The sequence below is a fragment of the Rhamphochromis longiceps genome, linkage group LG8 (genome assembly GCF_057381845.1).
Source record: "Rhamphochromis longiceps isolate RC_006_pf linkage group LG8, R_longiceps_female_GT1.1, whole genome shotgun sequence".
Taxonomy (NCBI): Eukaryota; Metazoa; Chordata; class Actinopteri; order Cichliformes; family Cichlidae; genus Rhamphochromis; species Rhamphochromis longiceps.
The window spans coordinates 13,490,937-13,511,655 of record NC_140564.1 but is presented as its reverse complement, the minus strand read 5'-3'; the positions used below and the strand labels follow the sequence as shown (position 1 = coordinate 13,511,655).

Below are 20,719 nucleotides of genomic sequence, written 5' to 3'. Positions count from 1 at the left end.
TTTTGTAAAGTCACTGGACGCATGGAAAGAGCCAGCAAAAGGAAGTCGCTCTGGATAAATGGGCCTTTAAACTTTCAGGAAAACGAGGCAGCCGAAGGAGACACGCGTGGAAGAAGACGTATCCGAGGGAGGGCTGTCATACGCAGTTAACGTTAGCTTAGTTTGTCGGGGAGAGGGACGTTACTTTGACAGTTAAAAGCCAGCGGACGGCGGCGTGCGAAGAGATGGAGCTGTCAGCGATCGGAGAGCAAGTGTTTGCAGTGGAATCAATCGTCAAGAAAAGAGTTAGAAAGGTAAGCGTGTAAAAAACAAAATGCGGCCAAATTATCAGCTTCTCTAGCTCTCAGCACTTTAAGGAGACACGCTTTTTTTTTTCTTTTGGTGAACCAGAATGCTACTTTAAAGATGCTAATGAAAGCTTTGGAGATTAAACGAGGAGAGCAGCGTTTCTAAGCTGGTTATCTAATTGCGGAGTGTATTGAGGGAGCAGGTGAGCGGGGGATGTCCCTTTAATTTGACACGGAGACTGTTGTTCCTGTACTACAGCTTAAAGTGTCAGGTGTTTGGCTTATAAGGCTTGAAGGAGGACGCGCTATCAACCCCAAAATACTCTGCCTTTGGGCCCATTTGCTCGCTAATTGTGTTTGGGTCTAAGTTACCGTGTTGTATTGACATGTGTAGGCGCGACGCATTTGTTTACTCGCAGGGCACAGGAGGGGAGGGGAGGGGAGGGGAGGGGAGGGGGGGGGGGGGTGAAACTAGTGGTTTCCACCAGTGTCAACAACTAATATACAGAATATAAATACAGTGCTAAAGATCCACTTACATACTTGTTTCCCAAGTGAAATTAGCGATTTGCTGATATGTCAGAATCAGCATTTATAGCAGTCAAGGAATGAAAATGTAAAAAGTGAAGAAGAGATGAGAGAACCTTCATCCATGTTATAACTGTTAATGTTGCATAGTTTGTCCAACAGAGTTCTCTGCAACATCATAACAACAACCAGCAACCAGTGGATCTGAGTGCATCAGGCGGGCAGCACATGCATAATCCACAACTTGTTGTGACAATAAAACAAGATTATTTTTAAACTGTATTCATAAATAACGACTAACATTAAAGTCATTTCTTGTGTAGTATATTGTAGTAGTATTAGTATAGTAGTCGTATGTTGATATGTTGGCCAATATATCAGATTTTTAAAACATCAAATATCAGTATCAGTCTTTAAATTCTATATTGGCTCTAATATTTATGTGATCTTATTACAAGGTTTAGAAATGATAGGTAATAAATGTATTTATTACAGTCAAACATATGAGGTGCTTTTAATCATGCAGTCTTTTTTTGTGTATGTGTAACTAGTGATTAAAATGAAGTCGGGGAAAAGCGGTGATTTCACCGACTGAGAATACCGTTGAGAGCCTGGAAGTTATTATTGGATGATGTCACAGAGGATGACTAATCTGAGTAGATTCGCTAGTATGTGGAAAACATACAATACATTTTGAATTGTGTTAATTATAGATATCTTCTGATGACATCATGGCAACATCTTCCTGCACATTTAACGAGAATGCGACGAGGCCTGAAATAGATAAGAAATAACAGATAATCATTAAATAAACTAATTTAAAGTTTGATTTGTTCCATTTCAGATTTGTAGTCATGCTACTGTGTTTTCATGTGATATACTTGTATAATATGTTACATTTAGGATTTCTAATGTTGTTTATATAGTTTCACACATAAAAGCTTAAAAGAGACAAACTTACTATGTACCACAAAAAAAGAAACCACCTCTGGTTGTAGCAAACGGCACATTTCAATGAAATCCAAGACACTGATGGAAAAGTTACTGTCACGGTTCTGGGTCAGGTTCGACCCAGCATTTTGAGTTCTTATGTTTTGGTTTATTTTTGAATGATTGTTTTGTTTCTCTGATGCTATGATGATTATTATTATTAGAGTTCCATGTTTTTTGTTTATCCGTGTTTAAGGATTTGTTGTTTCATGTATTGTTTGAGTTGCATGTGTTATATTCTGTCTGCCTCTCTGTCTGCGTCTTTATTTAGTGGTTTCTTGTTTCCTGTTTTATTGTGAAGGTCTGTGTCTCATGTGAGTGTGTTCAGTTCTACTGCTCCCCTGTCTCGTATAGTCCAATTTCTCCCAGCTGTGTCTCCCTCCTGTTGCTCATTCCCTGATTACCACCCTGTGTATATTAGCCCTGTGTTTTCCTGTGCTCAGTGTCGCGTCGTACCATCAGATTATGCCTGTGTGTTTCTGTTCTCAGTATTCAGCAGTCACTTCATGTTTTGTCTTCATGCCAGCAATAAAGCTGAGGTTTTGAGTTGTATTCAGTGTCCGAGTCTCGCATTTGGATCCTCCTCTCCATCCGCCTGCACACAGAGCTCTGGCAGAACGACGCAACCAGTAATGGATCCAGTGGACTCCGTGCGGTATCGGCGACCCGCAGTTTCTACCTTCCTCAAGGAGAGGGAGAGGCAGGAGGCTAGGTGTACCTGGGAGCACGAGTCACCCTTCGATGGGTCTCGTTTGGCTCTGGGTGGGCCCCGCAGCTTCCAAACCGCGATGGCTACCGCCGTTCCATCAGTTGTTCTGTCAGGGATGCGAGGGGGCAAGTGCTCTCTCTCAAAGGCAGCAGCTCCTCAGTTTTCTGGTGCCACTCCGCCGCTGCTCTTAGAATTCAGGCCCTGCAGGAGGGGCAAGCAGTGGCGAAAGAAGGATTATGTGGTGGAAGACACTGGGCTTACTCCACTGCAGTCCTTTGCTTTGTTTTTTGGGACTTCCACGTTCGGAGCTACACAAACTTCCCGCTTCTTCGTCCCAGCCCAGCCCACCGAAAGACTTTCGGTCCGGTCTGCAGGAGGATTCGCAGTCTGGCTTACCTCCCTCCTCCCCCAGTGAGCGACGCTCACGCAGCCGTCGCTCCGCTGCCTCTGGACAATCAGCAGTGGTGAGCAACAGACTGTTTTTCTCATGCTCCTCCTGAACTCATGAATGTAACGAACAATAAATCCACCCCTAAGACCCTGAAGGCTACCTGCCATGCAAGTGAATCTAAATCTGCTAACTTAGAGGTAGTTGAGTCTGTGTTTGTTAACTCTGTGAACTCCTGCTCTGAGGATTTAAGAACCGGTTTTCATTCGGCACAATCTGAACCCAGTGTTAAAATGACTAAGACTACTTTACTTGAATCTGGGGGGAGAAATTTTCGGACTGCTGTGAAATTTCTGGAGGCTGCAAGTTCTGTTTTCAAGTCAGCGGAAAGGGAGGTGGTTAATGTTTCTAAGTCAGCTTTTCAGCCATGTACTTTTCATCAAGGGCACAGGCAGTTGGTAGGGACGGAGATTGCAGGCTGTAACTTGGGCTCTCTGAAGGAAGAGGCTGTCTGCTCCCCAAGGACATTTAAGGACTCTAGTTGCCCCTTTCTACAATCTATTAAGACTGTGGCTCCTCCTAGGGACTGTTCTGTATCCCTGCTGGATGTGTCTGAGGTTGCCCACTCTGCAAAGACTATATGCCCAGACCCAGTTGGCAATATTGTGCATTTTGAGGTCATTCCTGAGCTTCTCTCTCCTCCTGTTCCTGCTCCCAGGGTAGCTCGGGCCCAGCGTTCCCCTCCACCCATTTCAGTACCTCGGGTGGGAGGGGCCGGTGTTCAGCTGTTGCCAGCACCTGTTCCTGTGTCGGCTGGAGGCTCAGGTGAGCCCGTCCAGCAGTTGTTCTCATGTTCAGAAGGCTCAGGAGGATTAGCTCAGTCACCTTCACAACCACCGTCACTACAACCTCTATTGCAGTCCCTAGCTCAGTCTCCACCTCCACCACATTCAGCCCTGCTACCCATAGCTCAGTCATTACCAAAACCAGACTTACTACAAACTTTGTTACAGTCCACAGCCCAGTCAGTAGCTCAGCTGGTAGAGGAATCATTAACTTTGTCATCAGTTCAGGCCCCAGTGCTTTCACCCATTCAGTCAGCCACTCATCTTCACCCTCAGCCAGGGGTCCCAAATGGCTCTGGCCCTGCATCTGCTCCAGCTGGAGAGCCCAAGGCGCCCGTCCAGCCTCGTGCCTCGTCAGCTGGAGGGCCGGTCGGGCACGGTCGGTCCCCTGAACTGTTTTGGCCCTTGTGCTGTCGACCTCCGGGTTGACCCCCTGAACTTTTCATGGACTCCGGTTCTTGGACTCTTGTGCTCATTGTTTTTTTTGGGGGGGTTTTTTTGGGCTGTCGGGAGCCAGCCCTTGGAGGGGGGTTACTGTCACGGTTCTGGGTCAGGTTCGACCCAGCATTTTGAGTTCTTTTGGTTTATTTTTGAATGATTGTTTTGTTTCGATGATTATTATTATTAGAGTTACATGTTTCTGTTTATCGGTGTTTAAGGATTTGTTGTTGCATGTGTTATATTCTGTCTGCGTCCTTCTTTAGTGGTTTCCTGTTTTATTGTGAAGGTCTGTCTCATGTGAGTGTGTTCAGTTCTACTGCTCCCCTGCCTCGTATAGTCCAATTTCTCCCAGCTGTGTCTCCCTCTTGTTGCCCATTCCCTGATTACCACCCTGTGTATATTAGCCCTGTGTTTTCCTGTGCTCAGTGTCGCGTCGTGCCATCAGATTATGCCTGTGGGTTTCTGTTCTCAGTATTCAGCAGTCACTTCATGTTTTGTCTTCATGCCAGCAATAAAGCTGAGGTTTTGAGTTGTATTCAGTGTCCGAGTCTCGCATTTGGATCCTCCTCTCCATCCGCCTGCACACAGAGCCCTGACAGTTACAACCTTTATGTGTTTGACATTTTGACCTGAACAACCTTTTTTTTTTTTTTTTTTTTTTTTTTTTTTTTTTTTTTTGGCCTGTCCCGTTTGGCTCTTTTGCCATCAGAATTGTTGTCTAAAGGCAAAGAAAGATGCCCAACGGATTTACTTTACCAAACGGACCATCCCAGCCTTGCCGTAATGGTCCATTTGATTCACCTTTTATTGTTTATTTTATTTTCACTTACTGAATACGGGACAGACTTGACTGGGGGAAAGAAGGGGAGAAAGAAAGAAGGAAAGAGAAAAAGCTGAGAAGAGGGACGGGGGAGAAGGGCAAAAGACAAAAACCAACAGAACGGGCAGAGAAAAAAAAATGCATATATCAATCACCTGGATCACCTGCTGAGAAAGAAAAAAGAAAGCAAGCAGAAGAGAACAAGAGTAATAGAATAAACAACATCACAATGATATATGGGAATATGACAGTAAATACTAAATGTTAAACATTATTGTGCAGCACATAAGATCAACAGAACACAGTGTGCTTTGAGGTAGGAGCCAAAAAGGGTGTAGTTTGTGGGTGTGATCACCCGTGTGTACACCTGTGAGCATGGACGCGCTTGTTTTTTGTTTTTTAAAAGGTTCCTTCATGTAATCTGCTAGAGGGTGTGGGGGGGCCACAGCCCCGTCCTCCAGGGCATGAAGCAGGTGTGGAGGAGATCAAAACTCCAGACATCCAGAGGCCCCCAGAACACAAGAGACCAAGGAAGACCAACAGAGGGGCAGCCGCGCCACTGTCCCGGAAAGAGCTGAGGAGAGTCCCAGATGAGGGCTCACTCAGCAGCCGCGGAGCAGAAGCCAGGGGGAGTTGCAGTGACGCGCCCGTGAGCTCCGCCGGCAGCCAGCTGCGCCTGAGTGACCGAGCCCCAGGCCGAGAGGCCGGGGGCACCCCACCTCCGAAGTGGCCCGAGCGAGCCCCAGGCTCCAGGCCCCGATAAGCGGCCGCCAAGGAGTGAGCCGGTGTGTACCTGGACGCCCATCCCCGGACACAAAGAACCACCAACGCACCGATGTCTGAGGGGGTCCGCCACTGGCAGGGGAAGTGGTGGTAGGGGGAGATAGGCCTCCAAACCTTGGAGGGCCTGAGATGTCCCCAGAGAGGTGGCGCCTGACACCCAACCTGACATATAGACACAGGCACACACAGATACAAACATCCATTCCCACCCTCATGCTCTCATATGCACTTACTCCACACTCAACCAACGTGGAGACAGACATAAAGAGACGCTGTACACACGATCACACTCCCCAAGCGTACTCTACAAACCGGGTCTAGGTGCCCCCGCCCCTGGAGGGGGGAACTGCACCCAGACCCAGGTGGTGTTTCCCTTTTCCCTGCGGTGGGGGGAGGCAGACCGCCCCGACTCCGCAGCAGCAGGAAGGCTCCACACTCCAGACTGCAGTCGGACGGCCAACTCCTCCTCCTAGTCCTAGCCCCCCTGCTCCAGCAGGTCGCAGAGAATGGGGGTGAGAGAAGACTCCAAACCTCCCTCCACCCGCTCATTGTAGTGTTGATGCATGTGTGTTCTAAGGTGCATTTAAAACCCAGGAGGGCATGGAGCTACCTGCCAGAGAGCAGCAGGTAAGCGCATGGTCCCTCCTGCTAGCCCTCAATGTCTACGTGTATTTAAAATTGAGAGGTGGGCAACGATGCCAGGGGTGGGGTGTACACCCTGATGGTACTTTGGACTCCGTGCATCGTGCCCACCCCCAAGATCCTATATGTATGTGTAATGAGAGTGTGAGTAATGTGAATGTCTAAGTTGTGGGATAAAATTGAGGCAGAGGCAGCCAGAAGGGGACGGGGGTAGCCTCCTCTGCACCCTGGTGACATACCCCTACTCCAAGGCCCTGCATGTGTGGGTGGTTGTGGTGGAGCGGGAAGAGGGAGGCAGCTGGAGATGGGGAGGGAAGGAAGGGAGGGGCAAGTGACCCCTCCCTGGGGCCAGCTCCCCCGCTGACCCCAGTAGGCACCCCCATACTCCGCGACCCGCCAGGGAAAGGGGGCCCAGGCCCATCCAGACCGGGGCCCAGTGCAGCAGCGCCGCCCGGCCCCACAGAGCCCGGGACAGTCCACCCAACCCCACCACAGAGAAAACTGCACCCACCCCACCATCCACTCATCTTCCAGACTACATAAGACAATAAACACCCAGGCTGAGATCTTCCTCCACCTCTCCTGTATCTCCCCCTCCTGCAGAGGGAGCTCCTGAGGAGAGGAAAGCTCCTGCAAGATGTGACAATCTCCCCCACCAGTTGAAGAGCCCCTCAGGTGGCTCGACGCACCGGCGGCACCCTGCTCCAGGGCTGGGCCCCCATGCACCCACCCGCCCACAACCCCGGCAACACACCAACCAGGACCCAAGCCCCCGAGGCCCGGTCCGGGTCCCAGCCCAGAGACGGAGCGCCCCCAGAACCTCACGCCCATCCCGGACCCACCCAGGGGCAGCCAGGCTACCAGGTCAGTAACCCACGTCCGTCAGCACAGACCCTCCCCTAGCCCCGCTGCACGCAGCCGCGAGGAAACAGTCACCTGAGAGCCAACAGAGCCCCTAACCGGACATGACCGCTACCCCGGGTTGAGCCCCCCAAGGAAGATGCCTCCGGGGAACCCCCCGACGCCCTAAGTCTGTCCCTACCCCCACACCAATCACAACAGTGAAGGCGGGACCAAACTATGACCCCCCACCCCCACTAGGTGATGGAGCTGATCAAAGGAGCCCAGAGCAATTGATCTGATGTGGTGGCAGAGGCTGTATCAAGACTAATGTAATCTAATAGATAATTTCTATATTGGTTAGAGTTAAGATAATTTTTATTTTTCCAGTTCATGAGGACTGTTTTCTTGGCTATGCATAGGGCAGTGAAAACCATATGGGCTATATTCTTTTCTGAAGTGACATTATCTAAGCTGCCCAACAAACACACTAAGGGGGAAGTTGGAATGTTACATTTCAGACACTTCGATAAGTCTTCACATATCTCGCGCCAAAACTTCTGAACTGGTGGACAGAACCAAAGAGCGTGGATATAATTGTCCGGTGAATTGGTTTGGCAGTGTGAGCAGTTGTTGGTAGACGTAAAGCCCATCTTGAACATCCGATGACCTGTATAGTGCACTCTATGTAATATTTTGTATTGAATTAATTGAAGACTGGGATTTCTAATTAGATGAAAGGTTTTTAAGCAAATCTGAGACCAGAAGTTTAGGTCTAAGTTAACTGATAAATCCGCTTCCCATTTTGCAATAGGAAGTGATATTGATTCATCTGTTTTAGAAAGCATTCTGTATATTTTGGATAGTAATTTGGGGGGTTTAAGAGTAAGAAATTGAACCACACTTGGTGGTGTTTGTAGTTCAACTTGACCCGGTTTAAATTTCTTTTTTACTATGGATTTAATTTGTTGATATTCTAAAAATCTTTTCTTGTTGATCCCATATTGTGTAACTAGTCCGTCAAATGAAATAAATTCTGTTCCTTCTAGTATATGTTCTAAATATTTGATTCCTTTATCACTCCAATCTGAAAAGTTTATCATATTATTGTTTTGTAATATGTCAGGGTTGTTCCAGATAGGTGTACGTTTGCATGGGATTAATGAAGACGCCGTCAATTTTAGAAACTCCCACCATGCTGTCAGAGAAGAGCTGATGTTGATGCTTTTAAAGCATTCATGTCGTTGGATGTTTGAGCTGATAAATGGTAGGTCTGAGATCTCTAGATTATTGCAGAGTGCTTGTTCTACATCTAGCCAAGGTTCATCTAAGAGGGTGTGTTTTAGCCATCCTGAGATAAACTGAAGCCTGTTGGCTAAGAAGTAGTGCTGAAAGTTAGGCAGTTCTAGTCCTCCTTTATCCTTGGTCTTTTGTAGTGTTTTTAAGCTTATACGTGGGGGTTTATTTTTCCAAAGGAATTTGGACATACATGAATCTAGAGATCTGAACCAATCTTGTGGCGGTTTAGTTGGGATCATTGAGAATAAATAATTTATTTTTGGTAAGACCATCATTTTTATAGCGGCAACCCTTCCCATGAGTGATATGGGTAGACATTTCCATCTAGCCAGATCATCTTCTACCTTCTTTAAAAGTGGGATATGGTTTAATTTAGTTAGATCTGCAAGCTTGGGAGAAACATTAATACCTAAATATTTTATATTTCCCGCTTGCAGTGGTGTAGAAGAGGAATTATGGAAGGAGCAATTAATCGGTAGGACTGTAGATTTTGACCAGTTAATTGAGTAATCTGATATTCTTGCAAAAGAGTTTATCAATTCAATCACCCCAGAGATATTGGTTTGTGAATTTTGGAGAAAGAGTAACACATCATCCGCATAAAGGCTGATTTTATGTTCCACGTTCTTGCATTTTATGCCCTTAATTACTGAATTCTGTCTAATTGCTGCTGCTAGTGGTTCAATAAAAATTGCAAATAGTGAAGGGGAGAGTGGGCATCCCTGCCTGGTGCCCCTCAAGAGACAGAAGCTGGAGGATGTCTGGTCATTTGTTTTAACACAAGCTGTTGGGGGATTATATAATATTTTTAACCAGTTTATGAAAGAGGATCCAAAACCAAATTTGTGTAAAGTTGCAAATAGAAATTTCCAGTTAACTCTGTCAAATGCTTTTTCTGCGTCTAAAGAGAATATTGTAGTTTCTAGGTTTTTACTGTATGAGTAGTCTATCAAATTAAGTAATCTACGTGTATTTGTTGATGAGTGCCTACCTTTTATGAAACCAGTTTGGTCAGGATGAATTAAGAGGGGGGTTATTTTCTCCAGTCTCTTTGAGAGAGCTTTGCAGATTATTTTAAGGTCTACATTTATAAGGGATATTGGACGATAGCTTGAGGGATATACAGGGTCTTTGCCTGGTTTTAGCAGGAGATTAATGTTTGCAGAATTCATATTTGATGGAAGTGACCTGAACAACCTGATACCATCAAATCTAACTGCCTGGCCCCGCGATATCACATCCAGGCAGTTAAATCAGTTTAAATGTGAAAATGCTGCACAGAATAGCGATGCACTCCCTTAAGTTGCATCAAAATGAGACATTGTGCGTCTGAGAGATGAGGTAATTGTTGATGGGCTGATTTCATTGTGCTTGGCAGTGGTTCCCAACCTGGAGGTGAAAGCACTCACAGTAGGTCACAAGATCCACTGAGTGGAGGAAAAAAGAGAAGAGAGGAGCAGAAAGTTTTGTTTTGGTTTGTTTTTTGTTTTGTTTTTTGTCTGGTTTTTTTGTGGGGGGGTTTTTTTTTTGGCTTGTAATTTGTTTCTTCAATTACTTAAACAGTTCAAAACGGGGGGGACAAACACTACTCTCTATTTGAAGCTGCTCTGAAACTTTGTCTCCACAGGGGAATGTGGAGTATCTGCTGAAGTGGAAAGGATGGCCTCCAAAGTGAGTATGTAGATTAGAAGAATAGGATGGATAACATGAAATGGAACTGAATGTGACTCACAGAGTGGTCTGCAAAAGTCTTGAGCCACCCCTCATTTTTTTAAAAATATTGTACTTAACAGGACCCAGTTTTGCCTGTAACTTTTTGAAAGTGGTTTTGAACAGTAGTCCTTTGGCTTTCTGAAGGTAAAACACAACTAGCATCCAAAAAAGAGCTTTGGAGTATCCTTCAAGAACCCCGGAGAGCTATTCCTAAAGTTTAAAACATTACAAGAAAGCTTGCCCAAAACACTTCAAACTATATGAAGAATAAAGTTGGTCATATTATATATGGACCTTATGGCTTGTTAAAAGTGTGCAAACTTAGATTTTGACTACAGACTGAATTTCTGTGCATTGTTGCACATGTTACAATAATTTCCATCACCTGTTTCTCATATTCCTAGCAAAATATGAAGAAATGCCAGTTGGGCCAAGATTTACTCTCCACATAAACACACTGTTCAACATTGCAATCAATCATATTTATCTTTTTAAAAGTATATAAACAATGCATCAGATGTTGTGAAATTAGAAATGTAGTAATTTGTTGAAAAACATGCCCATTTTCAATTGGATGCAAGCTGCATCTTTCAGAAAAGTTGAAACAGGGACAAAAAAAACAGGATGATCTCATGACAAATCAGTTAATGTACAGTAGCAGTATGATTGGATAATAGGACATCCTATAGGCGAGGTCTGTGCTTTGGCAGTTTGACACTGTAAGAATGTTTGTCAGAGCAAAATTTCAGAGAATTAGAGGATTTCATCACATATGGTGTGGCGTGGTGATTAGCACTGTAGCCTCACAGCAAGAAGGTCCTGAGTTCCATTCCACCAGGCTACCATCTGGCTCGGGCCTTCCTGTGTGGAGTTTGCATGTTCTCCCTGGGTACTCTGCCTTCCTAAGAACGCAGTTAGTGGGGTTAGGTTAATTAATGATTCTAAAGTGCCCATAGGTGGGAATGATTGTCTCTCTCTCTCTATGTGTTAACCCTGTGACGGACTGGCGACCTGTCCAGGGTGTACCCTCCCTCTTGCTCTATGGTACCTGGGATAGGCTCCACCCCCTACGACCCTGACAAGGATAAGCAGAAAAGAATGGATGGATGGTATTCAGAGAGAAGCTATGCAGGGGAGAACCTGTATTGAATGACCATAGTTATCAGGCTCTTAGATAGCTCTGGATTAAAGATTGACACAGTTTTATTGTGAAAATCTTTACACTGTCACTTTCTCTGACGTAAACTCACTTTGGATGGACTGAGGCAAAGGGAAAATTTGTTTTACGGTCTGATAAGGCAGAATTTAAAATTCTTTCTTGAAATTATGGATGCTGTGTCCTCCAGGCTAAGGGGTAGAGGCACTGTTCGGTTTGTTATGAGCACAACAAGATGTACAGTGGCACATTTAATCTGCACTTCTGCTAAGGCACCATTAATGCTGAACCATACTATAGATTTTGGAGCAATCTATGTATACTACCATCCTGACCACTACTTCTTCAGGTACGGGCTGTTTTATTGTAGAAGAGAGTAACAAACTGTTTTGACATGTATTACAGCAGAATCAGTTTCTAATAAAGAGCCATCATTATTAAAGAGCCATAGAGACATTAAAAAGCAAGAGGAAGGAGTTATATATCAAGCAACAGTGGGTAAATACTTTCCTTTCTTGACTACAGCAGCTGCTTTTCTCAGTCCCTAAACAGTTAGTGTTGTTAAAAGAACACAGTGGTGCTCATCCTTATGATCCAGCTTTTATTGAAATATGTTACTGACACCATGCATGAATTTAAAATGAGAATTCGTTTTTATAATAATAAATCTCGATCAATTAAACATTCAATATGTCGTCCTTGTTTTATTTCAACTTAAATACAGGTTTTAAATGGGATTTTTTTTGTGTATTGACTTTGTGGGAATGGGGTTGTGTATACTCTGACCCACGACAGCATTAAAACCACCTGCCTGATACTCTGTAGGTCCCCTTGGTGCTGCCACCCATTGGGGCATGGACACAGGATCTCTGGGAGTGTCCTTCTTTGGGCCCTGTTTGGGTTGTAGGGTAGGTCCTCTTGTTCGATTGTATTGAGATCTCGGGAGCATGGAGGTCGGGTCAACGCTTTGGAATCTTTGTCGTGTTCCTCGAGTCATTCCTGAGCAATTTTTGCAGTGTGCACGGGCACATTATTCTCCCGGGGTAAGCCGCTATCATCAGGGAGTGTAGTTACCATGGAGCAATATTTACGTGGGTGGTGTGTGTCAGGTGACATCCACATGAATGTTAAAATCTAAGGGTTCCCAGAAGAACTTTTTATTGTATGCAGACGATCAGTGTTTTTCACTTAAGCTGTCAGTGGTTTTAATGTTGTAAATATCAACATACTAAAAAATATAGAAATGCCGTTTTGAAAAGTTACACCAGGGCAAGAATTTATTTTAACTGGAGTTCTAAAGTTTGTTTTTCTGATTTAGAAATACAATAAATACACTGTGTCAGCACTTTGGCCTTGTTTTTAAATGAATCAACAGACTGATTTTAATTACCTAAATGATTATAATAATAAATTATTTATGGAGGTCATTGAAAAACGAAGAAAGCTTTTATATATGTTTTGCATCCTCCTACAGGTACAGCACTTGGGAACCTGAGGAACACATTCTGGACCGGCGCTTGGTTCAGGCCTACGAAGAGAAGTAAGGCTGCCTTCAGCCACCATTTGTCATTTATTTTTTCAACTTTGTACTTTGCTCCTTTATTTAACACAAACTGACATGCAGAGTCTAATTTTTGTTTATAAATGTGTGCATATATATACGTATATAGATACAAATTATATTATATTTTTAGGGTTTCCCCTTGGAGGCAGTGTGTTATCAGTCTGATATCTGTCTGCACTTGAATGGGGTCAAGTTGGCAGTTGCATACACTCTGAATCTGATAATCCAGCAGTTTTCCTAGTATTTGTTCATCTGCCTTCACGCACATATAAACTTGACTCACATCCCATTCTTAATCTATAGGGTTTAATATGATGTTTGCCCACCCTCTGTAGCTTCAACAGCTTCAGATCTTCTGGGATGGCTTTCCACAAGTTTTATGAGCGTGTTTATAGGAATGTTTGATAATTCTTCCAGAAGGGCATTTGTGAGATCAGACAATGATGCTGGAAGAGAAGGCCTGGACGTTGTCACTTGGCGCAATGCACAAAGTACTGATCTCCAGGCAGTCACCAAACCCAGACTTGTCCATTGGTTTACTAGACAGAGAAGAGGGATTTAGAGATGCAAAGGGTCTGGGCTGCTCTAGAGTCCAGTGGCAGCGTGCTTTACACATCCTTATTCAACGCTTTGCATTGGGCTTGGTGATGTAAGGCTTGGATGTATCTGCTTGACCCTGGAAAACCATTCCATGAAGCTCTCTACACACTGTTCTTGAGCTAATCTAAAGGCCACATGAAGTTTAGAGGTCTGTAGCGACTGACTCTGCAGAAAGTAGGTGATCTCTGCGCAGTATGTGCCTCAGCATCTGCTGACCGCACTGCTACCGCACTGCTGATTTTTCTTGGCTGAGTTGTCATCGTTTCCTCCAGTCGCTTCCACTTTGTTATAATAACACTAACAGTTGACTGTGGAACATTTAATAGCAAGAAAATTCCACGACTGGACTCGTTGCACAGGTTTCATCCTATCACAGTACGATCCTGGAATTCACTGAGAGCGACCCATTCTTTCAATGTTTGTAAAAGCAGTCTGCATGCCGAGGAGCTTGATTTTATACACATGTAGAATTCAGTTATTTGGATTTACAAATCATTATAAATCATCAAAAAGCACATATAGAAACATAGACAGAAATTTGCATTTAACTATGACATTTGAAATAAGACATAAGATTTCTTCTTATTTGTTTGTATAACCTCTAAATTGGTACTTGGTTCTCTAATCATATATATGTTGGTGATTTCTGAAAGGAGAATTGCTAAACAACACCCACACACATATATATAATTTTTTTTTATATAATTTTTGGACGAATATTGAAGTAAAGCATGTAGGTAGTCTCCTTGGGCAACACTGGAAGACTATTTTTAGAAGCCTCCTTGAAAGCCCCTCTCTGACCATTTACATTTGTACGTCTGCAGTGATTCCAAAATGTCACAATCGCAACCTTTCAGCTTGAATTAATTAGGGAGGGGCCAAAGTTGTTCGGTGGTGAGCAACAGTTGTGTTGTTGTTAATGCACAGTGTCCCTATGTATGATGGCACACATGGCGTAGTTTGAGTGGTTGTTGTCTAATGTAGTACCTCAAAGCTTCCCAACATTACAGTACAGCTCTTTTCAGACTTTCTGACCCCGAGTCAGAACGCACAATTTGGCTTGGATGCTTTTCCTGCCTGACAAAGGTCTGCTTGGTTTTTCCAGAGAACAGAGAGAACGAGCTCTGGGTCCCAGAAGGAAAGGAGCCAAATCCAAAAGAATCCTTCTGCAGGTAAAGTTTGGAATTTGATTAAAAATTATATATATATAAAATTCAAACTGTGTTTCTCTCATTGGGGCCTGACAATGACGTTACTCTTTTTTTCTTTTTCTGTTTGATCTTGATTCAGAATACTGTCTACACCATGGATCTCCGCAGCGCTCACAAGATTCCCGAAAAGCCTGCACCGCGCCTGCGTCTGTCTCTGACACGCTCTCTGCTCCCCGAGGATGACCATCAGCCATACAGACAGGAATCACAACACAGACTGAGGACAAAGGAGTTCAGATGCTTTAACTCAAACCCTCCAAGTCCAAGACAAGAGAACTGGAAAGAGCATGGAGAGGAAGACGAGGAGGAGGAGGACGAGGAAGAGGGAGAGAACAGCATGGAAGATGATGAGGACAGGGAGGAGGAGCAAGAGGAGACTCAGAAGAACACAGCAAAGGAGAGCGATGGCATTTTAAATGGTATGTGTGTCACTTGGTCAGCCAGTGGACTCTAATCAGCTGCGTTTGCCTCTGGGATGCTCTCATGAGGTCAGGGGCCAGTTAATAAACAAGCAACTGTATTTAATAGATAAAAAGAATGACTTGTCTATCTTTGTTATTGCTTTTTTTAATTAACTGACTACATTAACTTGATACAAGCATTGACACCGGGTTGTTTTTGTCCCAGTCAACCCTCACTGACTAGTCCTTTTCTAAGGTTTTAAGTAGCTTGTTCTGCTGTTTGGAGTGCAAAGACCCGAGTCAGGGGGAGAGGGGCTTAAGCCCATCAATCAAGTGACTAACACAGAGAGAAGAGCAACCACACACTCACGTTTACACCTCTGGGTGGCTGAGAATCACCTACTATACATGTCTGTTGTAGCAGTTCCTGTTGTTTCTACCTTGCTGTCCTTCTGATCAACAATAAGTCCCATCCACGTGCAGTTGTTTTTCAATATGAGATACCATCCGTCCATTTTCTTCTGCTGATCCATATCAAGGTCACCTCTCCCACCCATCATAGGCTGGAAGATGGGCTACACCACCTTTCAGCACTTCTAGTGTAACTCTAGTCTTTGTTCTTCATCCTCCATCTCTCTGTTCTGTAAATGTATTGTAGTGACAGAGCATCTCCCAGCTGTCAGCAGACTATCATGCTGTTCTCTTAATGCTAGTGTTATCCAGAAGGGTGTCCAGGCCACAGTGTAAGTCTGTGAATGCACAATTGTTTGTGTTACAAATTTTCACACATCTACTCAGGCTATCTCCTGGGCTCCTCCCCACCCAGCTGCAATAACACATACACAGGGTAGACCCAGCACTCGCTGGAGAGAGTATGTATCTTTAAACCCCCACAGAGAAGTGGAAAACAATAGGGGAAAAGACATCTGGAATACCCTGTTTATCCTGCTGCAACCCTGATCCAAGCTTGAATAAGTGGAAGAAACTGGATGGATAAATTGTTTATATTTGATAAATATTGTTTTGCCCCGATAAAGAGAGATGGTTTGGGATGATTGATTTGTCATTTACTCACTATGAGTCATTAGTTATTATAGTAATTAGTGATCATTAGTTAATATTAATCTCTCTTGTGTCTTTTGTTGTCTCTCCAAAAACTGTCTTCTTTCTACCCTCACCTTTTCCCCTTTCTGTGAAAAGGGAGTTTTTCTTTCCCACTTTCGCCAAGTGCTTGGTCAAAGGAGATTGTGTGATTGATGGGGTGTTCTGTATTATTGTAAGGTCTGTACCTGACAATATAAAGCACCTTGAGGTGACTCTTGTTGTGATTTGGTGCTATTTGAATTGAATTTAACGGGGATTGCCTCCTCTCCTAGTTCAGTAACAGGGAGCGGTCTTGTTGATATTCACTGTTCTGCATGATCGTGCAGTAATCCCAACCGTAGTGTGCTCTTCTGTTTTCTGGGAAACATAAGCAGCCACGTGCACTCTGTTTTGATGCATGTTATAACATGCATCAAAACAGATCAGTCAAGGCAAGCTAACTCAGAACTCGAGTGGCAGCCTTGATGCAGTAGTTGTCTTAGTGTAAATGTACACTTTTCACCTTCTGCCTTTCTCCCTCTGTGTCCCTGCCTCAACCAGGACATGAGAGGACAGACGGCTGGAGCTCCACGGGACCAGACGAGGGCACTACATCAGAAAATATCTGGAGACCCGTCATATGTCCGGGAGAAATAACTGTCACAGACATCACCCTGAAATCCCTCACAGTGACTTTCCGAGAGTCAAGAGTGGCCAAAGGCTTCTTCAGAGACTGGGGCCTGAAAGTCTGAATTCTGGAAATGGGGTTGGCCGGTTAGCAGTGGAGGCATGGTGAGAGGGAGCTGAAGGCACCGACACAGTAGGTAAAAGGTGCCACAGTAGGTGTTTTCACTCTCTCTCTGCTTGTCTCATTGCCAGCCTCTCCCAACTTTCTGAGTGGTACATTTACATGCACAGAGTCACCTGAATATAAGCTGATCTCCAGGTAAAGTGTTATTTTCATTGTTCTTGACACTTTTCCTACAATCAGACTGAGTTGCCTTGAATAAGAAGAGCATTACATCAATGTTTATATTAAGAACAGGATTTAAAACTTGAGTAAATCCTGAAAGGAAGTTATTTTGTGGTTCCAGTAGAATGAGAGGCTTATAAAGTGATGGCCACAGTAAGGACCTTCTGACCAAAACTTAAAAAATGGCCACCATACAACTTGCGTAGCATTCTCATGCATTAAATAAGTGGATCAGCCACAGAAGAAGTCCACGTGGTACGTCATGTGGACAACTGCAAAAATCTTGCTCTGCTCCATTTTTCTAAGTGAATTTTCATTTTTTATGACAACCAAGACAACAGAAAAACATGGAAAGCTACATCTCCAGAGAGAGAGATCAGGTTATCCAAACACAGGTCCAACACAAACGTGATGAAAAGACAGTACTGAATATCTGTGAAGGCATTGAATACTGGCAAAATCATTTTGGTATCTGTTCTTTCCTTTGCCACTGGAGCAAAGACTGGGCCACATTAAGTATTTCAGCTAATCATGACCAAGGTACAGTCAGAAACACTGACAGATCAAATGTGAAGAATGTCCAGACATCTGGAATCAAACAGCTGGAAATGTGTGGAGGTAAAATGGCTCAGAGTTTACTTGTATTGTTGGCATTGCTTAATGCATAGATGTCCAAAGTAAAGTTCTCCTCTAGAGATGTCTTTCAAAGAAACACAACTACAGTCGCACAGTAGTGGATAGGGGTTTTCTTTGTTACCCCAAGGTATAATAAAGATGCAAAACACATTTCTGCCACGACAAACCATTTGAAAAGTCACCTGCTTCATAGTTAGTTTACCAGGTTTGGCAGAGCGGCCAGATCGCACCAATCCATCCAAGCTGTCAGTGGTGGGTCATTGGTTATGGCTACCTGACAGTACTGACAGGCACCGTGAAACCAAAAACTTAGTTGCTTTGAGAATGAAGTATTTCTTCTCCTTGATGTCCCAAATGTCCAAATTATTGACCCATGTGGATTTAAAATCCCTGTAACTGTTTGAAATTGCATAAATGTTGATCCCGGAGGCATTCAGACAATGATGGAAAACAAGTAAAGTAGCGCTCCCGCAGGCAATTCCATGGTTTTAGTGATGGAAACACAGAGCTCCGTACTTTACGTGGATCCCAAGTTATGACTGAACACTGTGAATCGAGAGGATCTTACCTTTCATGCAGAGTCTTTATTTTTGAACTCCAGCGATGAAGTATATGTAGTAGTTTCACAGTTTAAAGTAGCACAAAACTGGAAAGTCAAACAGCCAATTCCTTTGATATTGCACTTTTCATTAGCGCCTGAGCAAATTTCTTGGCTAAATGTTTGACCTTACATTAGATCGTCTTTTTCCTCTAAGCCCATTTGCCCCATGACGAGCAAAATCCACTGACAACTCCCCACCAGCGTGATCTGAGTTTGCCATTTGTTTGTGTAATAGTTATGGGCTTTTGTTTTTGTTTTTTGCTTTAGACATGTTAGCTTTAGAGGTGGTTCAAATTTGTCTGGCCTCTACCCTTTGACCTGTTCAACCTGGGTATCCCTACCAGGAGCCTCTGCTCCCACTGGCACAGCTCTCCTGGTCATTGAAGCACACAGGCTACATTAGTAAACATGTGAGGAAGAGAAGGGAGGAGTTCTCTGTGCATGTAAACGGAGCCACACTAAGCCAGCCTGACTGGACTCAAACATTTTGTACATACTCAGTGAGGTGGGCTTAGGTATCAGACCCATACTAACACACAGTGCTGTACCTGTAACCTGTAAACTCATAGACTGTTACTGCTGTACAACACGTGGCTTTAGTCTTGTATGCGTTTCAAAATCCTCCGAGAGAAGATTTGATCCGCCTGCATGCCTTTCTCCTCCAGTACAGTTACTATAGCGATATAAAGACGGTGTAGTCTTCTCTGTTCAACTAGCTCTTCATCTCCGCACATATAGCCCACCATACAAGTGACAAATTTGTACCAAAAGGAGAAACTAAATGAGAGAATGTATTAAGGAATTGCACTGTATTAGCATCATAGAGGTTTGTGTGTCCACCGGGAGGCTCTCTTTGCAAAGACTGATGGGTAGAATTTCAAAGGCAAAGTTTTAAAGCTGCTACCAGCTGATGTTTCGCACCAATATCCAGTCCCTTTTAATCATATCATTTGCACTGTCCTTATCCATTAATGTGATTCTTTTAAAACTGGAAATGCCTCATTAAGTCAATTACCAAAAGGCTAAAAAGCCGAGCTAATGCATTTAGTTTTGTCAACCGTGTAGCGTTCCAGCACAACTTTCAGAAAATGTGCTTTTCGGCTAATAAAACAGATAATATTAGTAACCCATCATCTAACAGCCGGCTAAGGCTCTTAGCCAGTGATAATGTCATTTAATAATGCAGGAAAACCTTTCAGTTTTAAACAAATGGTCTCTGAAAACAAAGAGGGACTAACGTGGACATTAACATGTAAAACTGGACGAGAGTCTATACTTTAAAATTTGAAACTGTGTAACTACATGTAGAGTCTCTTATGTTGGAAGCTGTAGCAGGCTTTATAAAACACTTTTCCAAACTGTATAAATCCCCAGTCACACCAGCCTAAAGACCAATAGGAACCCAAAGTAATGTGCGTAGAAGAATGCACATTTTTCCAGAGGGACCGGTGGTGTCTGAGGGGCCGCCAACTGATCTCTAGCAACCTATAATTGGTTATCTCATAACATAAGTATCTGTAACATGATATATTCACAGTAATTATGAGTAAAAGGTCATTTTGGACCAGGCTAACCTATAGCTAGGGTGACCAGATCCCAAGAAACTGAATGTGAGGGACACGTCAGCGATGCTGAGAGGTAGTCTGAAACGTTCATATCCAACCACAAAATAAAAATACAATAAATTGTTCATGTTCCAACTCTCCCAGTAAGTAAATACACTACTGAAAAAGAAAGCTCTAGTTTGTTCTTATGCTATGATGTGATGGGCTTTATATACTCCTGTATTTTTCTTTTTTATGTCTCTGTTATTCCAGTAGTTCTGTTTGCATCATTGCATAGATTGGACAAGGAATCAAAGTGCTTATTATTTTACATTAGTTTCATCACCGGGTTTTGCTTAGAGATTCCTTCTTTCGTCTGCATTTCCATGAACATTTCTTCTAACGTTGACTGAAAAAGTTGAGTTTTTGCAGTTCATACATGACTTTAAACTAAACTTTAAAACACCACCTCGCTTCAGTTCTGCTAAAAAGGTTTCAGAACACCGAGAGATGAAAATCACAGAAATCCAAATCATTTAGATGATATTAAAAACGATTAAAGATATCAACGTTCAAAATGATCAATTCCATGACAGCTGAGCAGCCAGCGGCTCAAATAAATGGAAACCTTGACAAATGATTGCGATGTGTTAATCAAAAGTGGA

The 20,719-nt window shown here is 43.7% G+C and overlaps 1 protein-coding gene across 1 annotated transcript; it reads left to right on the top strand.

The window, feature by feature from the left end:
* On the top strand, window positions 1–20,369 carry cbx7b (chromobox homolog 7b). Its single transcript, XM_085415842.1, has 6 exons — window positions 1–293; window positions 10,200–10,243; window positions 12,916–12,981; window positions 14,711–14,777; window positions 14,896–15,235; window positions 16,862–20,369. The coding sequence occupies exons 1-6, from the start codon at window positions 225–227 to the stop codon at window positions 17,050–17,052; spliced, it is 777 nt and encodes a 258-aa protein (XP_085271968.1). The 5' UTR covers window positions 1–224; the 3' UTR covers window positions 17,053–20,369.
* Window positions 20,370–20,719: the final 350 nt, after the last annotated feature.